Genomic DNA, 17855 nt, shown 5'->3' on the forward strand with positions numbered 1-17855 from the left:
GAAAGCACCACTCCCTGCTCAATACACAGTGTTTCGGGGAATTCACCCCTCATCAGTTGAGCTTGAGTAGGCTGAGGAAGATTGTGCCTGAAGAGCACCACTTATATAGTGCTCTCCAGGCACAAACATCACCAGGGATACAAACTTACAGAGACGCTCCGCTTCCAGCGCGACAAACACCTCGTGAACACCAGATAGCAGCGTGAGTCACCGTCCAGGAGCGACACTGACTCACGCTGCTATCTGGTGTTCACGAGGTGTTTGTCGCGCTGGAAGCGGAGCGTCTCTGTAAGTTTGTATCCCTGGTGATGTTTGTGCCTGGAGAGCACTATATAAGTGGTGCTCTTCAGGCACAATCTTCCTCAGCCTACTCAAGCTCAACTGATGAGGGGTGAATTCCCCGAAACACTGTGTATTGAGCAGGGAGTGGTGCTTTCTTGCAGGTTTGCCGAGTCGAAGGTGCGATGGACTTCTCGTGTGCTCTGGATGGCAGTCATGAGTCAGTCAAGTGTCAAGTAAAGTCGGCGGAATAGCGCGAGCTCCGGTGTGGAGAGCAAACCTTTCTTACAAAATCATCGCCGAAGTCGCAACCACTACTTCGTACTGTTGTGCCCAGCGCGGGCTGGCGACTAGTTGGTTTGGAGGTGACAGCGTTGCGAATGACCGAGGGTCCTCGACGTCTGTCTCACCGTCCAGGAGCGACACTGACTCACGCTGCTATCTGGTGTTCACGAGGTGTTTGTCGCGCTGGAAGCGGAGCGTCTCTGTAAGTTTGTATCCCTGGTGATGTTTGTGCCTGGAGAGCACTATAAGTGGTGCTCTTCAGGCACAATCTTCCTCAGCCTACTCAAGCTCAACTGATGAGGGGTGAATTCCCCGAAACACTGTGTATTGAGCAGGGAGTGGTGCTTTCTTGCAGGTTTGCCGAGTCGAAGGTGCGATGGACTTCTCGTGTGCTCTGGATGGCAGTCGTGAGTCAGTCAAGTGTCAAGTAAAGTCGGCGGAATAGCGCGAGCTCCGGTGTGGGGAGCAAACCTTTCTTACAAAATCATCGCCGAAGTCGCAACCACTACTTCGTAATAATAATAATAATAATAATAATAACCGCAATCAGTAATACAAGCTGGATCGACATTTGTGTACACTGTATTCATAAAACTGTGGAGACAATGTGCAATAAAACGATGAAAAATGTGAAGAAATTGTGTAGAGAAAGAAAGGGATTCAAACAAGTTTTCGTACAACACTCATCAGGAATCGTCGTTGTACTAAAGGACACTGAAACAAAAATTGAACTATTATAGAAAATCTAAGTTAGAGAAATAACACTAAGAGCAACAACAGTGAAATTTACAAGTGTGAATTTTAACAATCAAAGCGAGAAATGAACAAAGGAGAAAGGAAGGAAAGACAACGTGATAACACATAACAGCAGTACATTAAACCTAGAACATTAACTAGTGTCCTTTAGTACAACGACGATTCCTGATGAGTGTTGTACGAAAACTTGTTTGAATCCCTTTCTTTCTCTACACAATTTCTTCACATTTTTCATCGTTTTATTACACATTGTCTCCACAGTTTTACAATACATGAATATAGTGTACACAAATGTCGATCCAGCTTGTATTACTGATTGCGGTTATCAAATTGTTGTCTCCTCGCCGTTTGTTCAAATATTTTAAATCGAGATACACCCAGCCTCAGATAGATATTCTGAATCTAACGCTGAAAGCACGTTTTCATTACCGTAGTGTCGCCCTTAACGTAGGTTTTCTTAGACGATGTTTAGACAATGGCGTTTGTCCTAGCGATGTAGAAAAGCGTGTTCACCGAGCCAAGGCATACCACACGTTGAACATTGAGCGCGTTTTCATGAAGGATGAGATTGCCAGGTCCGGTGACACGGTGTGCAAGTCTCGTTCCCAGTTTAGGTCTTTGTATGATCGTGCACGTACATTTTTGTCATCTCATGACTTCCTCCGTTTCTCAATGCTCCTTTCTGAGAACGACCAGAAACAACGAATAAAACTTATTACCAAACATGACAAGACATATAACTGGCTCAGAAGGAAACGTTACGGCCAAGTTAACATCGATCCCGACACAACAATAATCAACTTAACCCCATTGGAATTGACTACTGTACAGAAGGAGCTCCTTTGCCGTGGCACTGATTTTGGCGTTCCCCCATCATTAAAGAAAAAGGAAGTTATCATGACCGAGTTCGAATTGTTTTATCGAAAGTTATTACGCTTTACGCCAATATCAGAGGCCCAACAATCAATATGCGCTGCAAAGATCCGAGCTGAGGCTGAGGAGCATGCGGACAAACTTCCAGACAAACGATCGTTTTCCTTAGGCCAGGAACACATGAAAGCCCTGCGTGACTTCCGCAAAAACACTGAAATTATCGTCACGCGCCCGGACAAAGGGCGGGCAACAGTTCGGATGCTCAGAACTGATTACATAGACAAGATGTCTGTCATCCTAAACGACACATCAAAGTTCCAGACCATCGGCCCGGTTGAAAGTTTTGATCGAACAGAGAAAGTAGAAAAAGAACTAGTAGCTTACCTAAAGAAACTGAAAGCCGACGGAGAAATATTCTCCAATGATTTCGATCGCATAAAACCGACAGGCACGCTCCGGCCTAGGCTATATGGCTTACCAAAAATACACAAACCCACATGTCCAGTACGTCCCATCCTTTCTATGACGGCCTCGCCTCAGTATTCTATTTCCAAGTGGCTGTGTATTTACTTACAACCAGTGCAGGACCACTATTGCAAGCGCACTGTAAAAGACAGTTTTGATTTCGTCGAAAAGCTCCGCAACAAGCCTGTACCACCCAACGCACACATGTGTTCGTTTGACGTCGTCAGTTTATTTACTAATGTGCCGATTGAAGAAACTGTTGACATCTGCATGGATGTTTTGTACCGTAATGATGACATTGACACTCCTTGGATATCTGAAAGTGCGTTTAGACGATTGTTGTTGCTGGTCACAACTGGAGTTGAGTTTTCGTTCAACAATGTCATGTACAAACAAGTCGATGGTGTCGCGATGGGTTCGCCCCTTGGTCCAGTATTGGCAAACGTGTTTGTCGGTTACTGTGAGTCGAAGATTGATGATTCATTGTGGCCTGACCTTTATGTACGTTTCGTGGACGACTCATTCACATATTTTAATAATGAGGAGCGTAGTAACGAGTTTCTGGACGTGTTAAATGGTATTCACCCTGCCCTTCGTTTCACATGTGAGCATGAACAGTCCAACAAGTTGTCATTTCTGGATGTGCTGGTGGAAAAAACGAGTAGCGACGTTCTGACAACCGTTTATCGTAAGCCGACGTTTACTGGTCAGTACATTGTATATGACTCTTATTGTTCGTCTCAATATAAAGTAAACTTAGTGCGTAACCTTGTAGACCGTGCGAAGCGTATTTGTTCGTCCTGTAAGCTGCAGGAAGAGCTTGACTTTCTCCGGTCAGTTTTCGTTAAGAACGGGTACCCTGAGTTTTTGCTGCAGAAGTTGTTGAAAGTCGAACAAACTACTAAGGCTCCTTTGTTTGGTCCTGCTCGTTGTCCCGTCTATTTATGTTTGCCTTGGAAAGGACAGGAGTCGACTAAAGTTTGTAGTGCAGTCAAGTCCGTTGTTCGTCGAACATACTATGCAGTACACTTTGTGCCAGTTTTTACGACGATGCGTGCGTTTACGGTGCGGAAGGATGTCCTACCAGCCCTTCACCTTAGTCATCTTATTTACAACTTTGAATGCCGACAATGCGCTAGTCGGTATGTTGGTAGGACTGTTCAGCACCTGAACGCACGCATCAAACAACACACACCACGTCACATACTTCCACCTTGCGCACAACAACAAAGACCGAAGCGAGGGCGACCTAGAAAACAACCATTAACCACACAGCCGTTGCCTACGCAACCCGCGGATCCTGGCTCTCAGACTGTGCTTGCTCCGCCGTCGTTGGTGGCGGTGGTGGAGGAGAATGGGCGTGGTGGCTCATCGGGTCGGCTTGTGTCGCCGCCTTTGCTCCGGCCGTCGGTGGTTCCCTCGTCAGTGCCCCCGGCGGCTTTGGCTGGGGCGGTGCCGCTTGCGGTCCCGGTCCCACTGCCTCCTCCTGATCCTCCGCCATCGGTTCTTGCGGCGGTGGAGCTTGCCAGTGGCAGACCGCGAGCAACACTGACAGCTGCATTAACACTACAAATGCCGACTCAAAAAGACCCACCTTGCATATCAGTAACTCCCACACCAACACCAACAACGCAATCTACAGCAACTACAACTAATCCACCATCCAAGCCCATAATTGAAAGACCAAGACGATCCAACTACAACAGAAGCTACGCACTCAGCGGACGAGGGCGAAAGGAGGGACGTGATAGCAGGGGGACGGCCGAGTTGAGTTCAATGGACCCGGTCAGGCGGGATGGACGAGACAGAGAGAGTACAGAGGAAGCGGAGGATGGAACGGACGGCGGAGGGAGCAGTGAGTCGGAGAGCGGTGATGGGAGTGGTGGTGAGAGTGCCGGTGAGAGTGTTAGTGTTGTGCGTAGGTTTCGTGGTAGCAAGTCTTCAGTGTACAATCATCTGCTGGCTAGTCCTGATTGTTGCGGTGCGTATTCCGACTCTTCGTTCACTGTATTGTGCCGTGGTCGTCATGGTTATGGACTACAGTTAAAAGTGTTGGAAGCTATCTATCAGCGTCTGTACAAGCCTAATTTGTGTGTACAGAAAGATAGTGTAATTGGGTTGAAATTGTTCAAGTAACGTGTCGTGTTTAGTGCGGCCAAGCTTGGCCGTTAATGTTCTAGGTTTAATGTACTGCTGTTATGTGTTATCACGTTGTCTTTCCTTCCTTTCTCCTTTGTTCATTTCTCGCTTTGATTGTTAAAATTCACACTTGTAAATTTCACTGTTGTTGCTCTTAGTGTTATTTCTCTAACTTAGATTTTCTATAATAGTTCAATTTTTGTTTCAGTGTCCTTTAGTACAACGACGATTCCTGATGAGTGTTGTACGAAAACTTGTTTGAATCCCTTTCTTTCTCTACACAATTTCTTCACATTTTTCATCGTTTTATTGCACATTGTCTCCACAGTTTTACAATACAAGAATACAGTGTACACAAATGTCGATCCAGCTTGTATTACTGATTGCGGTTATCAAATTGTTGTCTCCTCGCCGTTTGTTCAAATAATAATAATAATTTAAAGAGTCGGCGTGGAGAAAGCAATTTTATTAGTGCAATTAGGAGTATAATCGATGCAGACATGGCCAGACAACAACGAGTTCATGGAATTTTTAAGGATTTTTATGTTATTCAAAATCGATTTTCGTGTTCCGCTCATCAGTGAATAGTATCGGAACTGAGGGTACTGTGTACAAAAATAGAACATTTTATAACAGCATAATTAATTAAAAGTGTGAACAACAAAGGAAGTGCTACAGCATTACATAATATGTGTCAAACATAGTGCTAACGTATATAACTGAGTGCAGCCACAAAGCAAGAGGTGATACAGTGCAACATGACACAACATTTACATCTGATAACCAGCTACGAGAACAACTTTAGCGCGACTACGTGTGCATAATCCTGTTCTTTGTAAACAAAAGAAGCACGTAGTCGCGCTAAAGTTGTTCTCGTAGCTGGTTATCAGATGTAAATGTTGTGTCATGTTGCACTGTATCACCTCTTGCTTTGTGGCTGCACTCAGTTATATACGTTAGCACTATGTTTGACACATATTATGTAATGCTGTAGCACTTCCTTTGTTGTTCACACTTTTAATTAATTATGCTGTTATAAAATGTTCTATTTTTGTACACAGTACCCTCAGTTCCGATACTATTCACTGATGAGCGGAACACGAAAATCGATTTTGAATAACATAAAAATCCTTAAAAATTCCATGAACTCGTTGTTGTCTGGCCATGTCTGCATCGATTATACTCCTAATTGCACTAATAATAATAATAATAATAATAATGTAAATAGGCGTCGAGGCGACAACAGTTTTAGAAATGCGATCAACAGAACGAGCTGAACCGACATTTCACAAAGGCTTTTATTGTATTCAAAAAATGGGTGGATACGAAGGCAGTGAAGAACATGGAAGAAAGAAAAAATGTGATATGGAGAAAATGATGAACAAAAAATCGTACTTCGAACTAGTTTTCGCACAACACTCCTTAGGAAGCTACGTTGTACTAATGAAAAACAATCCAGAAAGATACTAATAAAGAGAAATGGAGTGAGAAGAAACAACACCTACTTGAAGTATGAAAATGATAATCCTAGCACTAAGGTAATAACAGGAAAAACTGCGAAAGCACTTAACGAACTTGTAAAGACTACTAGTATACTGTGACACAAGATATGACACCAGGGCCAACCAGGGCCAAACAGACAGAACAAGCTGCTACTAGAACAATTTCAAACGAATAATGCTGTCCTTCTGGACACACAGATTAGGCTTATGAATACGTTGACAAACAGCTTCTAACACACTCAACTGCAACTTATAACCATGACGAGCACGGCACAAAACAGAAAAAGAAGAATCAGAATACACCTTGCAGCAATCAGGACGAGATACAAGATGCTTATACACTGATGACTTCCTACTAGAAAACACACGCTCGCACCCACTCTTACTCACACAATCATTCTCGCTCTCACACTCACCGGACTCACTGGACTCACTGGCCGAATCCTCCTCAACGACGTCCTGCCTTGGAGCAATCAGGTCTCGTCTCCTCCCATCCCTTGTCTCACGCTCCTGTTGTGCATTCCGTTGGCTCTGTACTTCCGTACTGAAATAGGTCATGGTGTAATTCGCAGTTGTTCTTCTGGGTCTCGTTGATATTGAGGTAGGTATTGTTGTCGTCTCTGCCGGTGATGCAGCAAGCGATGATGACGCAAATGTGTCTGCATGCAACACACCTGGCGTCGAGTCCAGTGAGTCCAGTGAGTGTGAGAGCGAGAATGATTGTGTGAGTAAGAGTGGGTGCGAGCGTGTGTTTTCTAGTAGGAAGTCATCAGTGTATAAGCATCTTGTATCTCGTCCTGATTGCTGCAAGGTGTATTCTGATTCTTCTTTTTCTGTTTTGTGCCGTGCTCGTCATGGTTATAAGTTGCAGTTGAGTGTGTTAGAAGCTGTTTGTCAACGTATTCATAAGCCTAATCTGTGTGTCCAGAAGGACAGCATTATTCGTTTGAAATTGTTCTAGTAGCAGCTTGTTCTGTCTGTTTGGCCCTGGTTGGCCATGGTGTCATATCTAGTGTCACAGTATACTAGTAGTCTTTACAAGTTCGTTAAGTGCTTTCTCAGTTTTTCCTGTTATTACCTTAGTGCTAGGATTATCATTTTCATAGGTGTTGTTTCTTCTCACTCCATTTCTCTTTATTAGTATCTTTCTGGATTGTTTTTCATTAGTACAACGTAGCTTCCTGAGGAGTGTTGTGCGAAAACTAGTTCGAAGTACGATTTTTTGTTCATCATTTTCTCCATATCACATTTTTTCTTTCTTCCATGTTCTTCACTGCCTTCGTATCCACTCGTTTTTTGAATACAATAAAAGCCTTTGTGAAATGTCGGTTCAGCTCGTTCTGTTGATCGCAATTCTAATATAATAATAATAATAATCGTAATCCCGTTGATGTCGATACAACTTTTGGAAGTAGTTCAATGACTTCAAACTGTTAGTCCACGATTTTCTAAAACAACACAGCAAAGGAGGAACAATGAACATGTATTAAAATGTAAACAAATACATTGTTGAGTCCGACACCTCGTTCCAACAACTACACTGAGTAGTAGTAGTAGTAGTATTTATTATTTGACTAGGGGAGTCCCAACAGGCATGGCCTTGTTACAGGGAACCCTAGGTGAATCTTTGTGAGGTGAGCAAAAGTACCAGCAGATTGTGCCTGACGACAGTTTGGAGGAAGAGTGTTCCACCGACCTGCCGCCAGAAAAGAAACTGAGCGCAGTCCATACCCAATATGTACAGTAGGTAATACTAAGGCAGCTGTATCCTGGCCACGAGTACGAGCATTTGTGTGCGGGCCAACTGAACGCAGGAGAAACAGTGACTGAAGGAGGGGGCTAGTAATTGATGACAAGCAGCGATAGACCAAAACGTATAGTTTCAAATTAACTCGTTGCTCAAACGAATACAGATGACACCGTTGTAAAACTAATGCAGTTGGGGTCATTCTATCTAAACCAAATGCCTTCTTCATCGCAATATGGCTGACCGTTACAAGCCTGTTATATAGGGTAGTTTTCAAACAGTGCACATACGCATTACTTGCATATTCTAGAGTAGACTGTATAATTGACAAGAAGAAAGTTCTCCGAGCTGTAGCTGATAAATTGCGACGGCCATGAGCAAAACAGGCTAGTTTAGCGAAGACCACTGAACACACCTTTTCTACTTGTGGGCGGAACGTTAGATGCTCATCGATTAGTATACCGAGGTATTTCACAGTAGAGACAGGGGAAATGACAATACCTTTACAGGTCAGGTACAGGGCTGGGCTCAGTGCAGGCAGGGCAGGACGCCGTATCAACATGAACTGTGTTTTAGTGGGGTTGAGCAGAAGGCCTTTCTCATCAAGGTATTGCTCTAGCAACCGCATACTATCCTGCAAGCGTAGCATAATTGTAGCCACATCAGAGCCGAATACGTAGAACGCAATATCATCAGCGTACAGCTGCACGACACTCTGGTGAAATATATCGGGTACCCGGCGAATGTAGACGCAGAAAAGCAAAGGCCCAAGAACAGACCCCTGGGGGACCCCTCTTGTACAGGGTTTGGTGTCACCCTTCTCACCATTGACAGTAACCTGCTGGCTGCGGTTCGTGAGATAGTCTGAGAACCACTTGAGGACAGTGCCACCTAAGCCAGTGGTGGCTAGCTCTCCCAGCAGACCTGTGTGCTGCACACGGTCAAACGCCTTGCTCATATCCGCAAAGACTACTCCGCATTGGTCACCGTTGTCAAGTGCTCTGTTCCATCTGTCTATGCAAAGTGTCAGGGCATCCTCACAGCTATGGTGTGAGCGGTACGCAAATTGTTCAGCTGGTACGGCTGACAGGTCTGGATTCTGGGTGAAATACGAAGTGACTTGCTTGTGGACAACCTTCTCTAGGATCTTGGCCGCGATAGGCAACAGTGAGATTGGCCTGTAGTTGGTGGCTGAGGTCTTATCACCAGATTTGTAAACAGGGCAGACATGGGCATGTTTGTAGGCAGCAGGAAAGATGCCAGAGCGAAGAGACTGGTTGACGATAACAGTTAACGGATACGAGACTGAATCTCTGCAGGATTTCAGGATGCAGGACGGAATATCATCGGAGCCGGTGGCTTTGTTGGATACCAGAGATTCAAGCAACTTGGAGATGGTATCGACGCTGACGGTATCAAACTCCAAAAGAGTAGTGCTATTGGGGTCTGCAACGGGTAGGGGCAGCTCGACTGGTCTGGCAGGGTCATGGACGATCTCGGCGAAGGTAGTTGTCAGATCGGCGAGTGTGGCTGCTGGGGCAGCCTTCACTGCTGTTCTACCAGACAAGCTATTGATAATGGCCCATTGGCCTCGTGGGTCATGGCGACGATTTTTGAACTCTCTGATGTAATACTGTGACTTCAGCTGCCTGTTGAGGAGAGTGCCTTCTCGCCGTATTGCACGATACCTCTGCAGAAGCTGTTGATCTGACGGGTGAGTGCGTACTTTTCTATGTAGGTGGATTCGTTGCTGGAGGAGGTGTTTCAACTGAGGTGTCACCCATGGCTGAGGCTTCGGTTTACTGAAAGCTGGTGAGACCACGGGGCAGATCGGTGAATGTTTGTCTAAAACTCGAGTAATACAGTGTGAAAGCTGGGTGACTTGTGCATTGACATCAGCTGACTTGGGGAGAGGCTCCAGAGTGCTGTCGATATCATCACAGAGTGTAGCGGGGTCAATTGCATGTGGGAGCGGTTTGCGCACGAATTTGAGGCGGGAGTTAGCTTGCTGCGTGGCTTTGTAGGAGAAGTTAGTCAGAACGAGATCATGGTCGCTCACGCCGTCTACAGATACTACAGTTGTCTTAACATGTGGTGCGGCAGCATAAACGAGTATTAGATCCAGACATGTCTTGGCAAGTCGCGTTGGTGAAGTCACGACATTGCGGAGGTGAAACTCCTCACACAGATTGGACAGGTGCTTGTAATGGTGGTTATTTTGATGATTGCTGTAGCACATCAGTGTTAAAGTCCCCAAGTACAATAATCCTGCTAAATTTACGGCTGATGACGTCAAGATGCTGACTGCACAGGTTCCAGAAGTCGACAGTTGCACTGGGTGGACGATATATACTGCACACAGCCAGCTCAATAGCCTTAGGTTTGGTACACAGGCGAAGACGAACAGAGACACACTCCACTCCTAGCTCAGTGATTATCAAATTTTTGATTGGGCAATCCCCACAGGCCTAAGGCCTTCTTACAGGGCACCCTGGAGGTACTGAGAGATAAACAAGGCACTCCATGATAGGTGTTGGCGGATAATGCCGGCATTATATCGAGCATTATACACCACCCGGAGCATTACGAGCATTATAAAGCATTACGAGGCCAAAAATGGCATTATACGACGTTCTACATGACTGCATAGTACTATTAGTAGATCTACACACATCCTCATGTACAGATTCGTATCGGCTATAGCGTTGGTCTTTGATTGACAACATTTATTACTATACGCGATGTATTACCATGATTACTACAAAAGTAGTACAAGCGATAGACCACCGCACACATCATGCATGGTACCAAACAGATCGTGGCACGCAGTGCCAGGCCCATTATACTGCATGCAGTATAGTGCTAGCTTAGTACTATTAGTAGCTAGCTGTGGTCCAGCACAGTGAGGCAACTCTCGCAGAAACTTCCGGTCCCGGAAGTCTATCTTCGGCCAGCAACTAATTACTTACTTTTTGAAGATCCAGGTAACAACGCCGAACCAACGAAACACATGTGAGCCAGCATGGAACGGTGGAGGTGCGCACACGCACACATTCCAGACCTTACCCGGTTACCGTCCACAATGTTACAAAAAACTTTTTTCATCGAAGCAAGAGTCCATGTCTTTGTCGAAGAGTAACGCTGGACTTTCACCGGACATTGACCATTGTGTAAGACCAGCTAACTAGCAGCCAACGCTGATGGCTGACTCGCCGCGATGCCGTTCTTTGGATTGGGAGGAAGCTGGGCTTTCTCCAGATGAGCTTTTGGCGGAGTCCTCTGATGATAGTGACGTCGTCGAGTTGGAAACTGCAGATCCTGCCGCGATAGCGAGGAAGCGGTCTTTTCAGAAAACAGCTACTACCAAGTCTGAAAATGTTTCCAAAAGGACGCGAGTAGCTCATGGCCAGAGCACTGAAGTGGCCATCAGTGCCGAAACACGGGTGCGGAGCCGCTCAAAAGCGACTGTGGCAAGTTAGTGTACCTGGTAGGCCATACAACATTGTCAGGGAAGAAGAGTATAATCATGTCCCATATTGCTACCGCGAGACACAAACAAAGAAAGTCCCGTTTGGAGAGGGAAACTCAGAGGCAGAAGCTGGTCAAGGAGTCCTTCTTGGCGTATCAGAAACGACTTGGGAAGGCTCTAGCCGGCACCGGTCTTCTGTACTGAGGCCGTTAGTTCAGCCGAGTCTGCGGCGGATCCAGATTGTGTGTTCTATGTTGCATAGCACGGGTGCAATATTATAGCGTTTTTCTTAGCCCGATACCGCAAGGTTCAGGAGTTTATATTCCATCCGGCGGAGCATTATCAGCATTATTTGGAGCATTATATGGCCTTCTGTGGAGCATTACTGAGAGCATTATATCCCATATTACGGAGCATTATCCGCCAACACCTACTCCATGATAATACAATGTTACACATCTTTTGGTGAGTAGGAATGATATCCAGTCGAACCTCTTTAGGACGAACACCAAGGGACCGATGGTACTTATTCTGTTTGTGTTAACCTATTTTATAACCAATGTCTTTTAAAACCTATTTTATAACCAGTGAATACAATTATTTCTCCAATAGACATACGAATAGATTTCTTCTACAGCGAAAGATTCTAAGCCACGTCGACTCGTCTCGTATGAAACAAATGAGTCACTGAATCTTTCTCTTTTGCAACTGAAACAGCAACAGAGAAAGTACGATACATGTACAGCACATTCTTGCAGGTACCAGGGTGGTACTACAAACAGATTGCAGATCGTAATTCTTGTTTTGGCGGCAGGCAACTTTATTTGGGGCAGTGCAATCTCGGCGGTACGGTACTCATTAGGATCGCCAGATTCAAAAAAGCCGTAGCACTTTTATTTTCAGTCGCGGGAAATTTGAAGCCCTCCGGCTCCGTGGACGAAAATTCTCAAGGCAACAATATGCCGACGAAAACAAAGACAACCACCGCACTGAAAATACTCCACTTCGCTTCCATTCCGTACTCTCTACCCAATCCTACACATACAGAGTCCCCTGAGATTTTTTAGCGAAGGCCACAGATGAGAAAATAATAGTGTCGTCCTCGTCGGCTCTCTGGAAGGTAAATAAATTCTTGGATTCAAAACGTCCCTCCGAAGATTTCGTGCCGCATTGTTTGGCACTAGCCGATTTCAATTCTTTTTGCATATGTGCACAGATATTCCTTCCATCTGTCGGTGCCAGGGAGTCGTCAAATACCCATATATATATTTGACGACTCCCTGGTCGGTGCCAGTTACCCGATTACTCTGTACTCGCCAGGTTTTCGGCTTGCCATATTTTTAGTGGAAACTCGTGTCATACAGTCATAATAATACCGTACTATACTCTCGTACTGAGTAGAAGGTGAACCTCTTTCAGTACTTGGTGTATGGTGTCAATGGAAAATAATACAAAAACAGTGATGGAAGCTGGCAACAATGGCACAATGATCACACCAGAATAAAGGAAACGGCCAATTTCAATAATAGAAATGGGACGAACAACTTCTGGAGATAAACTCAGGCTGCGTTTACACGACAACAAAGTTTTTTAAATCATACGTAATCTTTACTTATAAAGAAGAGGCACCTGTGACGTGTGTGTGTGTGTGTCACGCTCAGGCCATGCTGCGGAGCAGCGCTGCCCTGGCACGCGAAGCGTGCGAACAGTGTAGCTAGCGGCCGCAGAAGCACTGAGCACGCGAAGCGTGCGAATCGTGTAGCTAGCGGAAGCAGCCACAGAAGCACTGAGCACGCGAAGCGTGCGAATCGTGTAGCCACCACCACGTGCTGAGCACGTGTGCTGTTCACGTACTTGCTTCACCGGTGCACCGGCACCGTGCACCCGCGCGGCCGCATGCCACGTTCGGCCAGGCAACGCTGGCCGCGGGTGCTGCTAGTGACTGATAAAATGCTACACCTGTGAAGTAAAAGAAAAAAAGGCCCAACCCTGCCCTGCCAGCTATTTGGGCTTACGGGGGTCGCCATGGCAAATAATAATATTTTAAAAAGAACTAAAGACTATAAAATTAATGACGGGAAGTGCCAGCTTCGGCAGCAACTAGGGAGGCAGAAGAAGAGACAGGTGCATGTACAGCGAAAACAGAGCGGCTACCACCACGCAGGCACATGACACTCGCTCTGAGCAACGCAAAGCTAAGGCGGCAGCGGATGAATGACATAACAACCGAATACGGTTCGCCGCTTTTCTCAGCAATGAGAGATGCAATTCGCTTGTAAAGCGAGGCAGATTGCTTGCCCATGCCACCGGTTGTCGAGAAGACCAACGGGACAAATGAAGCATGCTCGATCTCCCGCAGCCTCTCTTCATACGATCTCTTCTTCGCTTTCTCCTGGCGAACGTAGGTGGCAGAAATGGAGGAGGACTGGTTCGAAGACGCAAAAGGGTTGAACACCCGGACGTCGAAGAAGGTGCGTTCGAACCGCCCTCCCCACACTCCATTTGCTGCTACGTCCAAGCGAGGCTGGTCGTCGCGGATGGCGGTGCGATAGCTCAGATGCTCCCCACTCAGGGGCTCCAGATGAGGCTCTACAGATACGTTGGTGGCAACACGCTTCAAGAAACCAGCGGTCACATCGCGGATCTCGTTATGCCTGATGGTAGGGTAACCGCCGGTGGGGCACGAGAGGGCATGGGCCACAGTAAACTGGCTTCCACAAACGCACCCTGATGGCATGCGCTGTGGTTGCCAGTTGTACCTTAGGTGCACTCCATCGCGAAACTCCGCTTTGGAGAGGGCAAATCCATGGCGCTTCAAGGGCCTGCAGGTCAGCCAACTGGAAGAGCCCTTCTCCGCAGCCAGGTCGATTACACGCTGCTTGGCCTCCGGCACACTGGAGCGGAGCAGCAGGGCGTGGGCTTTGACAGCATTCCGTGCTGTTATCCTCACCTCCGCCTTGGCAGTACGAACGAGACTGGTTGCAGAGCCGAGCGCCATAGTCTGCAGCTTGATGTTGGTCTGCAAGGACTCAGTCACCCTTCGCGATGCATCATACTGGGATGCGAGATCCACGGGATTGCCCAGCCCGAGCCCTCCGTGACGACATGGAAGCGCAAGAATTGACCTTTCCTCCGAGTTGACAATATGGCCGGTAAGAGCGGGGATGAGCCTCTCCATTAGCAGCTTCTCCACAGGCGTCAGAGCAGCTGCAGCTGTTGGTGTGGTGCGGCAGAGGAAAGACCACTTATTCTGCAGGCCTTGGGTGAGTGCAGCGTATGCAGCCTGTGGTTGCGTTTCCGCATACGAGGACAACTTCTCCACGAGGTTGAGCCATCTTGTTGCCTTCTGCTCAACAAAGCTATCCAGGAACGCAGGCGTACCAATAGCCGAACCCAGGTACCGGCAACCATCGACGCGGATGTCAACTCCAGTGTCGGCGAACATCTCCACTGCTCGATCATAATGCTCCGGTTTAACCAGGAGAACCGACTTGGACGGGTTGAGATGATAGCCGTAGGCAAGACCTTGCTCTGTTAGGCTATGCCACCATGCACGCAAAGGCATCAGCTTGCCACCTGCTCCTGAGTCATCAGCAAACCAGGCTTGCACAGTATTTGCAGTAGAGACTGACTGCAGCAAAGGAAGAACACCGAGAGCATAGAGAGCATTGCAATCGGGTCCCCCTGCGTGGTACCTTCGGAAGAGAGGATGACTTCTCCACCGACAAAGAGCTGTGCGGGTTGCCTGTAAGTGTTGATGACAACTGGTGACATGGCTGGACAAAGATGCTGGATGTTCTGCAGATATACAGCACGATTCAAGCAATTGAACGCGTTTGAGGCGTCTGCTAGAAGGAGGCCTTCCGTTTCGTCATCTGCGAAAACTTCTCTCATGGCATGAATAGCGGCTTCTACTCCACACTCGTGACCGGAACAAAGCTGTAGGCTGCCGGCTGCTTCCAGGATGTCGTCTCGCAGAAGGCTGAGGATGGCTTTGCCCACAATCCGCCTTAAAACCTCCCCTATGCCGATGGGCCTGACTCCCGGTTTTTTGTCCAATGGGATTAGGCGACATGACGTGTGGGCTTCCAGTGACCAGGGGTCTGCCATGGATGTCGCCAAGCGCCTTGCACATGAGGCCACCGCATCACAAAGGTCGTCTGACGCAACACCAAATCCGGTGCACATTCGTCTCCATGTGTCGGCATCCACTCCAGAGGGGCCTGCTGCGCCATGGGTGCTGAGTGCAGCCCGGCGAACAACATCTCGAGTGAGTGCTTCGAACCGTACGGGGTGTGGTGGTGCTGGAGGTGTGCCGGGAAGCACGGCGGCCGGTTGGGTTGGTTCGGCAAGGGGGTGCTTTTCCACTAGGATATCTCTGACTGGCCTGTCGCCAATCCTGTCATCCAGGTCAAGTATGCCTCCCGAGGTGTCATCATCCAGATATTGCAGTGCTGCACCCAGTTTGCCGTCGGTCACAAGCGAAGCAAACCGTCTGGCATTATCGGTGGTGACTGGTGATCCTGTCCCGTTGCGCCTGTTGCTTTTCCAGCTGGTTATGTATGGTGCGACATTCACCGGGAGGTCTGAAAGCGCCCCTGCTCTCCACAGCTCCAGACGACGCTTAAGACACTTGGCATGCGAGGAGGTGGCAGCTTGAAACGGCTTCTGGAGGAGTAGCAGCTGGAACACCATGGCAACTTTCAGAGCCTGGCCTTCAAAGGGACCGGCATTGCCAAACACCAGCAGATACTGGCTGAGCTGGTTCACAAAATCTTTGCCCACACCGCCACTGAGGACATCGAAGGCATTCGGCCGAAAATGCACAGCTTCGTCGTATGTTCTGTTGATGGCATTGGCACATTCTTCTGCAGTCATGGTGCCCAGAACAAAGTTGATCCGTGCTGTCTCGGTGTACACAGGCAAGTCAAATGTCGCAGGCCTCCCTGGTTGTGGGCAGTCGGGTTCATGTGGGCCTGGTACTGGCAGGTCATCCTGACTTTGATCGAGGTACGCCAGCAGCTGACTAGACGTGGACCTACCAATGGTACTGGACGGTGGCATGTCAGTTGCGGTGCGTGTAGACGGACTGGTTGAGTCCGGAACCTGCGCGTTCCCAATGAGTTGCTGGTCCAGAACGTCCCACGCCAACTGCTGCACGACAACAAAGTAGGACCTAAACGGAATGAAATCGTTGCGCCAGTTTACTACGAGTACTATCGTTTACACGACAACGCCCGAAAACGACACCTATTAAAACGGAACGAAATGGAAACGCACTTCGAAGTGTTGAAACGTTTTCAAAACGTTTTCGTTCTCGTGTAAACGGTGAAAACAGTGAAAACGATTGGAAACGGAGCGCGGTCATGGAAACCATTCCGCGCGGGACTATATTTCGCGGGAAATACCTGACCTTTGCGACCACCAGCACGTGCCAACTCCAACTGACGTGTTACTTCCCGCCCTTGCGCCAAGCCAGCACGTGCTAACTCCAGCCTGCTCGCCCGTTTTCCGTTTTCGTGTGAACGGTTCAAAACGATTTGCCGTTCTCGTGTAAACGGTTTGAAAACGATTCGAGGCCAGCCCGTTTTCGTTCCGTTTCGTTTCGTCTCCGTGTAAACGCAGCCTCAATCCTGGTCAGCAATGCGGTCCGGATTGCGCAATTTGCAAACAGCCAACATACAAGTTTACACATCCACAAATGATACAGGACTGGGAAGCTATAAAGCCGTCAACAGCCGTACCAAATACTGCATGTGTATGCTGGCCTTGCGTGAAGGCACTGCGAAATGGCTGCCAGCGAGGAGCAGCCGGCAAACCGGCAAAGCCACTGTGCAGTGTTGACGACTGTGAGAGTGAAATGCACTGCCATGATGCATCCCAGCAGCCAATGTGCAACCTACATTATAACCAGGCATACAATAGACCTGCATGCCGCGGAATGTGCAAACAGCGCCTACAACCACCGAGGCGGAAGTCGCCAAACTTTCCTTCAATCCAGCATTTCCTGCAAGTAAACTGTGAGACAGAGGTCATACCGGAGGACTGGTATTGCACCACATGCTACAATGCCCAGCTTAATGAGAAACATTGGCGGGACTGGTGATGACGCACCGGCCAGAACAAATCACCACCTGCAGTCCCTCATCACTAGCAATAGCATTGATCAGTCAGTGACAGTCACTGGTACGTGGGCATGATGGCGCAGCTGGTAGCTGAACGTTTCGCCGCTTCATCGGGGAGCTGTCCTTCTGGTGACTGTACACGAGCTGTATGAGGAAGCAGACAAGGAGAAAAACTGGAAGGAACGCTAGGTGGCTGCTCTATCGTTTGATACATC

At 47.7% G+C, this 17855-nt stretch overlaps 1 protein-coding gene across 1 annotated transcript; it reads right to left on the reverse strand.

The window, feature by feature from the left end:
* Positions 1-13571: 13571 nt before the first annotated feature.
* LOC135808131 (uncharacterized) lies at positions 13572-16579 on the reverse strand. Its single transcript, XM_065321278.1, has 3 exons — positions 15211-16579; positions 14943-15142; positions 13572-14798 (listed from the first exon to the last, which is right to left on the reverse strand). The coding sequence occupies exons 1-3, from the start codon at positions 16577-16579 to the stop codon at positions 13584-13586; spliced, it is 2784 nt and encodes a 927-aa protein (XP_065177350.1). The 3' UTR covers positions 13572-13583.
* Between the last annotated feature and the right edge of the window lie 1276 nt (positions 16580-17855).

This window comes from Sycon ciliatum, chromosome 2 (genome assembly GCF_964019385.1).
Source record: "Sycon ciliatum chromosome 2, ocSycCili1.1, whole genome shotgun sequence".
NCBI lineage: Eukaryota > Metazoa > Porifera > Calcarea > Leucosolenida > Sycettidae > Sycon > Sycon ciliatum.

Coding starts and splice junctions, on each gene's coding strand:
- LOC135808131 (XM_065321278.1), bottom strand. CDS start 16,579: ATGCCACCGTCCAGTACCATTGGTAGGTCCACGTCTAGTCAGCTGCTG. Junction 15,143..15,210: donor AGTCATCCTCTCTTCCGAAG/GTACCACGCAGG, acceptor TGCTGCAGTCAG/TCTCTACTGCAAATACTGTG. Junction 14,799..14,942: donor AGATGTTCGCCGACACTGGA/GTTGACATCCGC, acceptor ACGCAACCACAG/GCTGCATACGCTGCACTCAC.